The 12861-nt window shown below is 35.2% G+C and overlaps 4 protein-coding genes across 4 annotated transcripts; 3 read left to right on the top strand and 1 right to left on the bottom strand.

Moving 5' to 3' along the window:
* Window positions 1-2: 2 nt before the first annotated feature.
* On the top strand, window positions 3-1885 carry LOC104818511 (transcription factor MYB1R1-like; the record flags this gene model as incomplete). Its single annotated transcript, XM_010548125.1, has 5 exons — window positions 3-288; window positions 481-695; window positions 1173-1235; window positions 1344-1397; window positions 1491-1885. Coding segments are annotated over 5 exons (831 nt in total), but the record flags the coding sequence as incomplete, so codon positions are not given.
* A 3796-nt stretch (window positions 1886-5681) lies between these two features.
* On the top strand, window positions 5682-7835 carry LOC104818301 (peptide methionine sulfoxide reductase A1-like). Its single transcript, XM_010547827.1, has 2 exons — window positions 5682-6123; window positions 7354-7835. The coding sequence occupies exons 1-2, from the start codon at window positions 5770-5772 to the stop codon at window positions 7603-7605; spliced, it is 606 nt and encodes a 201-aa protein (XP_010546129.1). The 5' UTR covers window positions 5682-5769; the 3' UTR covers window positions 7606-7835.
* A 1095-nt stretch (window positions 7836-8930) lies between these two features.
* LOC104818300 (cyclin-U4-3-like) lies at window positions 8931-10491 on the top strand. The gene is made up of 2 exons (XM_010547826.2): window positions 8931-9443; window positions 10063-10491. Exons 1-2 carry the CDS (start codon window positions 9061-9063, stop codon window positions 10298-10300), a joined length of 621 nt encoding a protein of 206 aa, XP_010546128.1. The 5' UTR covers window positions 8931-9060; the 3' UTR covers window positions 10301-10491.
* A 1550-nt stretch (window positions 10492-12041) lies between these two features.
* Window positions 12042-12459, bottom strand: LOC109116861 (putative glycine-rich cell wall structural protein 1). The gene is made up of 2 exons (XM_019203061.1): window positions 12154-12459; window positions 12042-12047 (listed from the first exon to the last, which is right to left on the bottom strand). The coding sequence occupies exons 1-2, from the start codon at window positions 12457-12459 to the stop codon at window positions 12042-12044; spliced, it is 312 nt and encodes a 103-aa protein (XP_019058606.1).
* Window positions 12460-12861: the final 402 nt, after the last annotated feature.

Here is a 12861-nt window from a genome sequence, read left to right as displayed (position 1 = left end):
ATTCTGGCCACAACCGTCATAACGCACGGACATGCGTTAACGACGTTAATAAGCCCTGCGTTAAGCTGTTCGGCGTTAACATATCGGATCCCAAGCCAAACGTAACGGCGTTAAGAAAGAGCGTCAGTTTGGGAAACCTACAGTCTCTCCCCGGTAACGCCGCCGCCGCCGCCGCAGAGGATTCCAGTCTCGCCGGTAACGCCGCCGCCGCCGTAGAGGATTCCGGTTATCTCTCGGACAGCCTGATTTCTTCTAAGAAGCGGAAAGCCGCTCATGAAAAGAAAAAGGGTAATCACAGAAAATAATTATCTCTATTTATCAACGGATTTTCAACGCTTAGACCGTGGTGAAATCGATCAAACTTTTGAATTACAAGAGAGTAATTTTTGTTGTGTGTTCCGATATCCAATTGAACACAAGTTCAATATTAACGCAATGACACTAAGTCGATACAAAGGATAACGGGGATGGTTTGAACAGGAAAGCCTTGGACGGTAGAGGAGCACCGGACGTTCTTAGCCGGTCTGAAGAAGCTCGGAAGAAGCAATTGGAGTGACATTTCTAAGAAATTCGTGACCACGAGGACCCCGGCCCAGGTGGCTAGCCACGCCCAGAAGTATTTCATCCGACAGAACATCAACGGCAACAGAAAACGACGGGCCAGCCTCTTCGACATGCCCCTTAACGACCACGAGGTACAGTTTCCTTGCCCCACAAGAAACCGCCTCATTCTGTCATGTTTTCCCGGTTCTTACATTATGCAAAAAACCGAACCGAACCGATTAAATCTATATAACCGTTTGGATAATTTCTTTGTAACCGAAATAACCGAACCCAAAATAACCGAACCAAAACCTGAAATGACCACCCCTACTCACCGGACGGGGTACCTGTCTCGTTCCCGCGGGTACTCGTTGATTTATGACGACTTTATGAATATTTTGATAATTTTACTCCTACTCGAGCTCCACAAGATAACCAGTCATGTTTCAGGAAAACCCGGACCTGCAGACTGAGTTTCTAGCCTCATTGCACCCGGGTTTTGTCTTGTTCATGGCGAGCACCCGCGAACATCGGTATTTAGAAACCGCGAGTTTCGGGTAAAAATGTCTGCCCCCTGTTTCAAGTCCCTTGGGCTTAGGTGTTTTTTTGTTTTTGTTTGGTTGGAACAGGAAGATGACAGCCCTCAACAACCTTCGACGGATGCACCTGCACCATCGAAGACTCTCGCTGAGGTAAAGGTTTACGTTCTTGGATTTTCAAGAAGAGTCCGTCACAAATCAACTGTTGGATCGGGATTTGCTTATGATGAAACTTTTCGAATGTGTTGTTCGTTTCTACAGACTGATACCACCCCTTCGGTTAAACCGACAATCTTACCGAGAGAACCGGTTCAGGTATGTGAATTCTCAGAGGCTTCATCGTGCTATACATATATATATACACACATATGTATATATGTTCTAAGAGATGGGTTTTTTTGGTAACAGGATATTGCAAGATACGATATTTTGAATCCCTTTCAGAATCTAAGTATGGAATACGGACGAATCTACCAAACAATACCACATGACTACTATGCTCCTCCGTATCTCGTATTTCCTCAAATGTTTCATTCCGCCAAAGCTGGGGGCTTTCAGACGGTTCACCCGTCCGGTATACCGGCTCCGAGGCATATACCGACCGGTATGCCTCCACCTTAGGCGGACCGAGCTTCCGATTTTACCCAAAAAGCCGGTTAAGAACTTCAGATACATGGGACAGCCAAGATCCCCCCGGGAGGAACCAATTAACGCTTTTTCACTTAATATTTTCTCTTGGAATCGGTTTATATTTCTGTAATTGATTAGTTATATATATATATACACCAAAGTTTTGTCCCGTCTGCGCAAATGAGTTGACAACTTCTTCTTCGACTTCGATACTAGGGTTGTCAAACGAGCCGATTTGAGTTCGACATAGCTCGAATCACGAGATAAACGGAGTTACCTCACAAATCATAAAAAAATATATAATATTTTGTATTTATATTATAAAAAAAATCAAATAAATGATATTTTATTATAAATTTTAAACATTAAAATATCAAACTTAAAATTTAAAATAAATTATACACATAATGACTAAAAAATTAAATTTCTCTAAAATCAATAAAAAAAATATATATAAGAAAATAAAAATACATAATTAATTAAAAAATTAAAAAATATATAAAATCACAATAGTTTTTACACGTCTTAAAAATATTGACTAAACCAGGTAAAAAATGAATCTACAATATTGAATCATCTTATAAGTTGAAGTCACTTTGACATCCTGATTCATTCAAACTCTCGCTCTCACCATCTTCATCGAGGAACATCTACTTCGACTCTTATCATCGCACGGGTTTTTTGATATCGAAGAACATAGAAAGAAGTATATCAAACTCATTGTCAAGTTCAACGTACTTTTTTGTGTCGTGACAAATAATTTAATATATATAGTCGTTTAAAAGTTGAATATCATTTTTTTAAAATTTATTAAATGACCCATTCGAAACTAATAAATTTATCTGAAAGATGTAGTTGAGTCAAAATGTTTGGTAAATTTATTGATTATAAAAAAATTAATAGGCTTCTAACTTTTTTTTTTCTTTAGGTCAAATTATTTAGTGTTCCAATCATGTCAAATTATTTTTAATGAATCTTTAACTAGTTTAATTTTCATTATTTTTTTCATAACAGTTCCGAAGTAAATTGTTTTGATAAGATTTACATAAAGCAAACAAATTGATAATCGTGAAACAAAACATTTAATAAAACAGCATAACAAAAAAATGAAAATAATTTGGAATTAACTGTTGAAATATAAACTTGATTTTGAAAAAAAAAATATTAGAGTTTGATATGGTTTGAAAAAATGTGATTAATATGTAAGGTTATGAGATTGTAGTTTGGTGTGGTAGTTAGAAATGTGATGAATATAGATAGTAGTTAGGATAAAAATTATGTATAAATGTGTTAAATAAGTGAGTTAGGTATGAAATTAGGTATGAGATGTAGTATAAATAGGTGTGTTTGTATGAAATTTGAAATAATAAAAAAACATTTCATCTTCTAAAATTTTCAGGTTCTTTCTTTTCTTAAAATATTTCTTAATTTACTCTAAAATCCTAAACACTAAAATGGCCCTCTTTTTAATCCAACAAAGAAATTTTTTTATTCCAAACTTCATACAAATATATCTGTTTATACTATTATCTCACACCTAATTTTATATATAACTCATTTATTTAACACATTTTTATCTAATTTTTATCTTAACGATCATATATATTCATCACATTTTTAATTACTATACCAAACTACAATTTAATCATATTTTCACCAACCTTACATGTTAATCACATTTTTTTTAAAAACATACCAAACTATAATATATTTTTTTTCAAAATCAAGTTTATATTGCAACATTCTTCCGTAAAATTGATTTTGTGATTTCGAATGTGCTTCTAATTCTCTTAAAGTCTTTTCACTTTAATGGTTTTGTGAAAATATTTGCAATCTTATCATGAGATTTAACATATCTATAGATAAATTCACAAAACCATTGAAACGAAAATTTTGAAAGAATAAAGATGAAATTCGGAATCATAAAATCGAGTTTACGGGAACTGTTGAAATATAAACTTGATTTTGAAAAAACATATTATAGTTTGGTATATTTTTTTTTAAAATATGATTAATATATAAGGTTGATGAAAATGTGATTAAATTGTAGTTTGGTGTTGTAGTTATAAATATGAAGAAGAAAAAAATATGATCGTTAAGATAAAAATCAGATAAAAATGTGTTAAATAAACGAGCTAGATATAAAATTAGATATGAGATTGTAGTATATAAAATTAGATGTGAGATTGTACTATAAATAGGTGTGTTTATATGAAGGTTGGAATAAAAATAAATAAGAGAGAAAAATTAAAAGAAAGATAAAAAAATACATTTAGTTCAGCTTCCAAAATTTTCAAGTTATTTCTTTTCCAAAATATTTTCTAATTTCTTCTAAAATCTTAAACACTAAATAAACCTCATTCTTCATCTAACATTAATAATTAATTATATATATTTATATAAATCATTTGATGATAAATAATAAATTATTATAATATAGATATAACTAACAAATATGAAACAAATTTAACTAGTTTTTAGAAAACTAAGAAGTAACCACAAATAAAATTTTAATTTAATTTATATATAAATAGAATTGTATAAAAATTAAAGCTAAAATAATTATAATGCTTTGAATAAATTTGTAATGATTATCAAACACAACTAATTGCCAATAATTTGAATATTTAAAAATATTATATGTGATAAAAATAAAGAGTTTTAAATATTTTTAATAGGGTTAATTCCAGAAAAATACTTCAATTTTCAATTTTTTTTATAATAATACCCTAATTTAGAATTTAGCTAATTAATACCTCAATTTGGAAATATTTTTCAAATCGATACTCAAAGGTGACAAAGTTAATTTTTTCATCATGTGTGTTATATCACGTGTGTTATATCACCAGACACGTCAATACCACATCAGATTATGTTATTTCCAGAAAAATACCACAATTCTTGATTTTTTTTCCAAATATATATCCAAATTATAAACTTAACATAAATATACCCTAATTTATAAAATATATCCAAATTTATATCCAAATTTGTAAATATTTTTCTAAATTGATACCCGCATTTGTAAACGTCTTCTAAGTTCGACCTGACCATGCACTCGGCCCGAGAATTTCGGGCTCAGGTTCGGACTGGCCCAATTTTTTCGGTCCTATATTACCAAGTTTGAAGCTCGACTCTATAGATTTGGGATCAGATCGGATTGGGTCGAGTCAACACACCCCGTATAATTTTACTTTGTAAATATTTTTTCTTTTTTTTGGCCCGAGACTCGAAGTCCGAATCGAGCCCAACTCAATAGCCCGAAAAATATGATTATCGATGTATGGGTCGAGTTGTACCGGGCTTCGAGTCTCGAACCAAAATTGACATGCTAATTATGATTATCGATGTATAGGTCGGACTCGATTTGGGATTCGAGCTCGATTCGAACTTCGATCTGAGCTTGAGATCTATAGGATCGGGTTTCGATCCGAGCCCGAAAAAATTGGGCCAGTCCAAACCCGAGTCTGAAACCTTCGGGCCAAGTGTGGGGTCATGTCGGACTTGGGATACGTTTACAAATGCGGATATCAATTTGGAAAAAATATTTACAAATATGGGTATAAATTTGAAAATATTTGGTAAATTGTGGTATATTTATGTTAAATTTATAATTTGTGTATATATTTGAAAAAAAATCAAGAAATGGGATATTTTTCTAAAAATAACATAATCTGATGTGATATTAATATGACATTGACGTGTCCGGTGATGTGGTACACGGACGGAAAAATTAACTCCGTCAACTTTGGATATCGATTTGGAAAATATTTGTAAATTGAGATATTAATTAACTAAATTTTAAATTGGATATTATTATAGAAAAAAATGTAATTTGGAGTATTTTTCTGGAATTAACCCTCGGTACATAATTTGGATGTAGTTGAATGGTTTTTACTCGTATGTTTCTTGACAGGTTATTCATGTTTCGTGAATTAAATAAATTTATAAAAACTGATAGAAGTTTCGACTATTTCCCCATCTCGCAACGTCAGCCGATCCAACCCAATTCTCTCCCTGGCCCATTTCCTCCGCTCGCTCTCGATCGAAATTCTCCATGAACATACTGAACATGCTCGGATTCGGATCGAGACACACCAGTATAGACTTTTCTCCGATCGCACAGGGTCCCGACGACGACTCTCCGGCTCCGGGAAACCAGTTTGCCCAGTTCGCCGCCGGCTGTTTCTGGGGCGTGGAGCTTGCGTATCAGAGGGTTCCTGGCGCGACCAAGACCGAGGTTGGCTACAGCCAAGGGATCACGCACAATCCGAGATACGAGGATGCATGTTCGGGAACCACGAACCATGCAGAGGTTGTTAGGGTTCAGTATGATCCCAAAGAGTGCAGTTACGAATCGTTGCTTGACTTGTTCTGGTCTAGGCATGATCCCACCACCTTGAATCGTCAGGTGCGATTTTGATTTTTGTCTTCTTTCTTCTTGGGTTTCTCTTGTTTCGCTTTGATGTATAGGTTTTGGGCTTGGATTCGGCGTTTCGAAGATGGCGAAGTTTCTAGGGTTTTGATTATTCTTTTGTGAAATTGAGCTGCATTCCCAGTGGTAGTTTGGGGCTTGTGACTTCCTCTGTCTTTGGTTGAGCTTGATGGGCTAAATTTGATGGATATTGAGGTTTTAGGTTTGGATATATGTTTGGGATTGACGAAACTTTATAGGGTCTTTTTTCTTGTTTGATGAAACTTTATACGATTCCATAACGTTGGTAGATAATTCTCATTTTGAACATTTTTTTTTTGGAATTTGAGGACGTGAATTACAGAGCTTAGGCCGACAGAATTGATCTAAATTGAGATTTTTGATGAATTTCTTTGGGTAAAGACTGTAATTTTGATTGCTGGAGTGTTACAAGCTGCTTCTTCAGCTGTGTTTTGTCACATTAGTTGGCTACAGATATGGATTCAAGAGTGTCATAATTGGTTGGCTAGCATGTTTAATGATCAAGATTCTCTCTCGGGATCGTATAAATTTGAGTCAGTTTTGATGTTTTGACCTATAACATGGGTTTATTGATCAATCACAATCTCGTACCGTCAAATATTTTCCCGTTCCTTTAGCTCAAATCAATAGACGAACACGGGACGGGAAAAGCTTTTTCTTTTCTTTCCCATTTCCACGAGCAATTTGCTCTCTGGATTATGGTCTTATCTAGTTTTCAGAACTGATTTGATCTTGGCATTGTATCATTCTTCTTGTCATAGTGGGTGGAACTTGGATTCATTTTAAATTGGTGTTTTCTTAGAGTATTTAGCCACTTTTGGATTGTGTATCTGATTAGTGTGACAGGAAATACAATCTCATACGGTCTATTTTCTTTAACGAGGCTTGAGTTTTGGGCTCGAAAGTTCGAGGAAGAAATTGTATGGTTCTCTGACCTGAAGAGGCAAATTCCTCACCCGGGTCGGTTGTTATATCGCATGTAGTCTTAGTATATGAACTCCCTTTATCGCAAATTCCAAAGAACGCACAATGCATTCAATTAACAAGCATTTCGTGCATGAGATGTCTTTTTCCTATCGATCTAGACCATTGTAATAGTGTGTCAAAGTGCTCTCTGCCTTTATTGATTTATATTCATGTTCCAAAAAATCTCCCTGCTACTTTTTTCTGCACCATTTGGAGCAGGGAAATGACGTGGGAACCCAGTACCGGTCGGGAATATACTTCTACACACCCGAGCAAGAGAAGCTAGCCCAGGAGTCAATGGAACGACACCAGAAACAGGTGGACAGGAAGATTGTGACGGAGATCTTACCGGCCAAGAAGTTCTACAGAGCTGAAGAGTGCCACCAGCAGTACCTTGCCAAAGGCGGCCGGTTTGGCCACAAGCAATCTGCTGCCAAAGGCTGCAGCGATCCAATCCGCTGCTACGGGTAAGTCTGCTCGCTGGCCTTTGCCACTACCACAGTTCTCATATTAAGAGCATAGACAGTGGGAGATATGTGGGTTATATAGTTTGTATGTATGTATGTATGTATGTATGTCTGTATGTATATATGAATAGTCGAGCCTGTTATGGAAGAGTGTGGGATATGTCTGAAGAAGAGAACTGATTTTGATGTCATTAGTGTTGGCCTGTCTCTAGTTGATGGGTTCTTTTTTTTTTTGTCTATTTGCACATTGTGAAGATAGCAATGGAGTTTTCATACACAAAATTGTATCCGAATGAAATTAGCTCGTATATATTTTTAAACCAAATTAATCGAATGATATAATTGAAAATTAGTTGAATCATGTAAAAAAAAAATTGATTGTATTTGATTTTTTTTTATTGACATCGAGTTCCTAATTTTTTTTTAAAAAAATATATTTAATTTAATTATGCCAGAAGTTACAGTAAAATTAGATTTCGGTATTTTGTGGGCGATTATTTTAGGGAACTTGGATCATTTGTTGTTTTATGGAGTTTTGGAGAAACAGTTCAATTAATGTCCGGGAAAAAAAATGTATATGCTATAGAGGTTTCTTTTTTTTTTCTTTTTTCTTTTTTGGCATCATTAAATTTTAGAGATTTCGGATTGAACTTTGGATTATATATACACTTTATCGTAAATAATTGCAACAAGTTATGATTATCCGAGTCTATAAGTTTTAATTTTTAGCTTATCTTGATCGTGTGAAGGCAAATTGAAATTATTATCTCCTTGGACCGACTTGAGATTATTTTTATTACACACACACATACATACATACATGTGTACACGCGCGCGTTGGTGAGAAAAAAAAAAGAACGTGGGAAAATTATGGGGCGATGAGTTTGGTGGGTTATCTAATTTAGTGCTAACGAAAACCAAATCTCAAGTTATTAGCATATGATTTTATGCTCTTCCTTCGACAAATACATTAACTCATTAATAATCACATCATAATGTCACAAAAATCTTTTATATATTATCCGTTGCCATTTTATATTTCACCATTTTCTTTCTCTCTCTCTCTTTAGGGTTTACTTGTAGTTCTCATTGATAAGGATTAGCCTTCAAGATTCAGGTTTTTGTTTTCATTGGCTTAACACAAAAACGTATATTGCAGTTTATAATATACGCGCGTATGTCTGTATTATGCACATATATACTATATGTATATGTGTACGTATATAGACATATTTGTATCTATCGCCAGCATTAATGGAAATCCATATTGTAATCGCTTGATTGTTTCCTTCTGTATATAAATACCCAAAACGACAGGACAGACAAAAGCCAAGACGGTGTATTAAAAAAAAAAACTTGTCACTATCAAAACAAAAGCTGTGTTCTTGCGACATACAGCTAAACATATAACACTACACCAGCCAAAAAAAAAAAAAAAAAAATTGGGGGAGAGAGAGCAATGACTGGTCAGAATCAGAAGCCGAGGAATGACGGGGATCGAGAATGGACGGCGGAGATCATGCCGAGTGTCATAGCTGCGCTATCGTATCTGCTTCAGAGAGTGGCGGAGAAGAACGACGAGCTGATGAGGAGTCGTCCGTTGATGAGGAAGTACCGGAGGAAGTCGGGCTTCCATGGCCTGACGAAACCTTCTATCTCAATCAGAAGCTACGTGGAGAGGATCTTCAAGTACGCCAACTGCAGCCACTCGTGTTATATCGTCGCTTATATATATTTGGACCGTTTTGTGCAGAAGCAGCCATTTTCGCCGATCGATTCCTTTAATGTTCATAGGCTCATTATCACCAGTGTTTTGGTCTCTTCCAAGTTCATGGACGACAAGTAAGCTCTCTCTCTCTCTCTTTCCTTTTAAAAAATTTAAAATATATATGAAATGCATACACCCATTTCGTATCTTTACGAAATTCAGAATCTTTCGTTTAATAAATTGGAGTAACAGTACAAGAATTGGATAAATGTTCTGTTTTTATAACGTATTTGTACCACAAGGTCTCTGAATTTCGATTTAGACGAAAAGAATGGGGAACGGGGTTTTGTTTCTTTCCGGCTCACTCAAAGAATGGTGGGGCCAAAATGTGACCTTTGAGGAGTTTGGGGTGTTTTCCGTGTTTCTTTGAAACTTCTGTACTCGGTCTCGAATGTATTTGACAAAGAGTCCAGGTTAAAAGCACAAGAATCCAAAAGTCTAGGGGTCATCCGGTAATTTTCAAAACTTTGTTGATGCTACATTTCTGTTTTTTTTTTTAAGTTTAAATGCTACATTTCTGTTGATAGCAGCAGCACCATCTATACAAAACTTAGATATTACGATTTACAGCATATATATTGGACTTTTATCATTCGTAATATATAATATTCGTTTTGTATCTAATAGCATTAGAACAAATTGTTATTTTCTTTTGGTGAAACTAATAATAATAAAAATAAAATAAAATTTCAGGCGGTACAACAATGGATATTACGCAAAGATAGGGGGGATAAGTGGGGAGGAGATGAACGTGTTGGAGATGGAGTTCTTGTTCGGGTTAGGGTTCCAGCTGAACGTGACGCCTTCCACATTCAGCGGCTACTCTTCTTTCCTCCACTCGCAGCGCTCTCTCCTTCCACAACCTTCTTTCGGAATCAACCCTCGCGACGAAGAATCTCCCCATCGCAAGCAGCAGCTCGCTGTTGTCTGAAACCCAAACCCTCTCCTTTGTTTGGAGGGTTTAGAAATACTAGGACAACGTAAACATACATATTGGAGTTTACAGATTTGTTTTCGAGACCTTTTCTTTCCCTTATGTGTTTGCTTATCATTTTTCTCTCTGTCGTCGAAGTTCTCTATTAGTTAAGTTCGGATAATGGCATGATGTTTAGTTTAGTTATAGTTGTTGGAATTTTTCTAACCTAAATACGGTTCAATGTCATAACCAATGATTGATATATTTTTTTAATTAGATATTTTAGATCGAAGTCCAAACTAATCTTAGAGATCGGGAATGTCCACGTGAATACTACTCTCCAAACTTGATGTTTGAATCCGGGACGGAACAAACACTAAACATCCCGTTTCACAGATTGAACTACCCCAATTTGGGTAATATGATTTGATAGTATTAATTACTGATGAGAATAAATTGTGCTCGATTAATATGGGTTTCCAAACTGTAATTTTGGTATAAGTGAAATAAAATATACAGATGCCATTGCGTGAGACCGGTGAGTTTATTCCGCATCCGAATCTCAAGGTTCGTGGTGGTCCTCTCCTTTGCCAAAAAAATAAATATGCAGATGCCCGTCACCCAAAATTTTCTATTCCGTTATGGATGATTTAGATAATTACACATGAATGTAAATTGGTCCCTATAAATCTTGTATATTCTTCACGTTAGGTACACTTGATGTTTATTATGTTTTGGTAAATCTTTGCATTAATATGCTCGATAGATTCATGAAATTAATATTCCGCAATTGTAGATTATGAGAATTTAAATGAAATACTAACAATATTTAGTTTTCACCGATCATATGATATGTTAGGTGTCTAATCAAGAACATGCTTTCCAAGCGTGGGTTTAAGGAATCAATCTGACAAAACAATACTTAGACAAATCATGTGATCGATCTTTTGATATACTTTTCCTAAAAGTAGCAGTTTTTTTTTTTTTTACGTTTCCGAAAAGGAATTACATTCACAATTAGAGAGTTCGATTCCGAGAAAATGAACCGTACCAAACTGAAAATCTTGGTATTTTTGAACTGTACCATCAAAATTCCCGAACACTATTTTTTTTACAGAAATGAATTTCTCGAAATAGAATTGAACCAAACCGAACTTTATAAAATTTCTGAAAAACCAAAATTTTCTTAAGAAAATCTAATTTTAACAAAATCCAAACCCGAACCATATATATATATATATGCGCACACTTTCGAATCAATTGATATAACAAACTACAGTGAGATTGCTCTAACTTTGCTTTCTCTCTATATATGAATTTTAATGCGAAAAAAGCGGAGTGTGCTCTTCACAAATCAACCTAAAAGTGTCGTTTTAATCACATTTATGATCAGTTTTTTTTAATGGTTGATGAATATTTTTGGTTGAATCAAACGTTGAATGCTTTCATACGGATCTCATAACTGGGCTAAAGGTAAAGGTCCATTGAGGCCCATACAATTACCACATGTTTTATTTATTTATTTAATAAACTCGGACCAAAAACAATAATATTATTATGTCCAACTAAAATATGCTTCAACAATTTGATTTGTATTTCCCCCCACTTTATTTGATTATTCTGTGAATTATATACTTCAAGGGAAGAGAGAGAGAAATAATAAGCACATAATCTATATTTAAAAATAAAGCAAAAAAAAAAAAAGTCTTAACAAAATCTGACAACTTGCGATATTACAAACATGTTTTAAGTTCACTTATGTCTGCAACAGAATTTAGAGTCAACATAATGTTACACAAACCCACAAATTAAAACCCTTTCACCTTGTAGAGAAAATTACCAAAATACCCTCAAGGACGACGGTTCACCTCGTGGTTCAGACCGGCGACACCACCATCGTGGACTCCGCCGCCGCCGGAACCGTACCCATACCCGCTTCCTGACCCGGATCCAGAACCAGACCCGAACCCGAATCCATACCCTCTTCCCCAACCGGTCGATGACCGGCCCGAACCCGACCCATAACCCCAGCCCGAGTTTGGGGTCGAGCCCCAACCCCAATTGTACTCCCAATTGGGCCCATGGGCCGAGCCAGTTGCTCCCTGAGTGGTTTGGACCGGTGGTACGTTGCTTCGGCCGGGGAACGGACGAGAAGCTGAAACTGTTGTAATCATGGTTATAAGAAAGAAAATCATCAACAAGAAGACGGTTCTCATCTTTTTTTTGGTGGTGGTTCTAATAATATTGTTTGTGATATATTTTTCTTTCTAATAATGGAATTATTATGTTTTGAAATTATGGTAAGAAAGCTTCTCCTTTTTATAGGCAACACGAAGAAGCTTTTGTAAAAAGACAACAAGTGGGTGCGATGGTGTGTGATATGGGCCATCCCGACCCTTTGAAGAAATTAAACATAAATACGGTTCTAAAATAAATAAAGTTTGTATTGTTGTTTTATTATTATTATTATTAATACGTGATTATCAAAGAGAAAATGAAGCACCACCGCCCTAGCAATAAAATATCTACCAGCTAGTCATTATGACTCATGAAGTGATGATATAACGCACACAAGT

The sequence above is a fragment of the Tarenaya hassleriana genome, unplaced genomic scaffold, assembly GCF_000463585.1.
Source record: "Tarenaya hassleriana unplaced genomic scaffold, ASM46358v1 Cleome29, whole genome shotgun sequence".
Taxonomy (NCBI): Eukaryota; Viridiplantae; Streptophyta; class Magnoliopsida; order Brassicales; family Cleomaceae; genus Tarenaya; species Tarenaya hassleriana.
The sequence above is the reverse complement of the archived record's forward strand: the minus strand, read 5'-3'. Positions and strand labels throughout refer to the sequence as shown.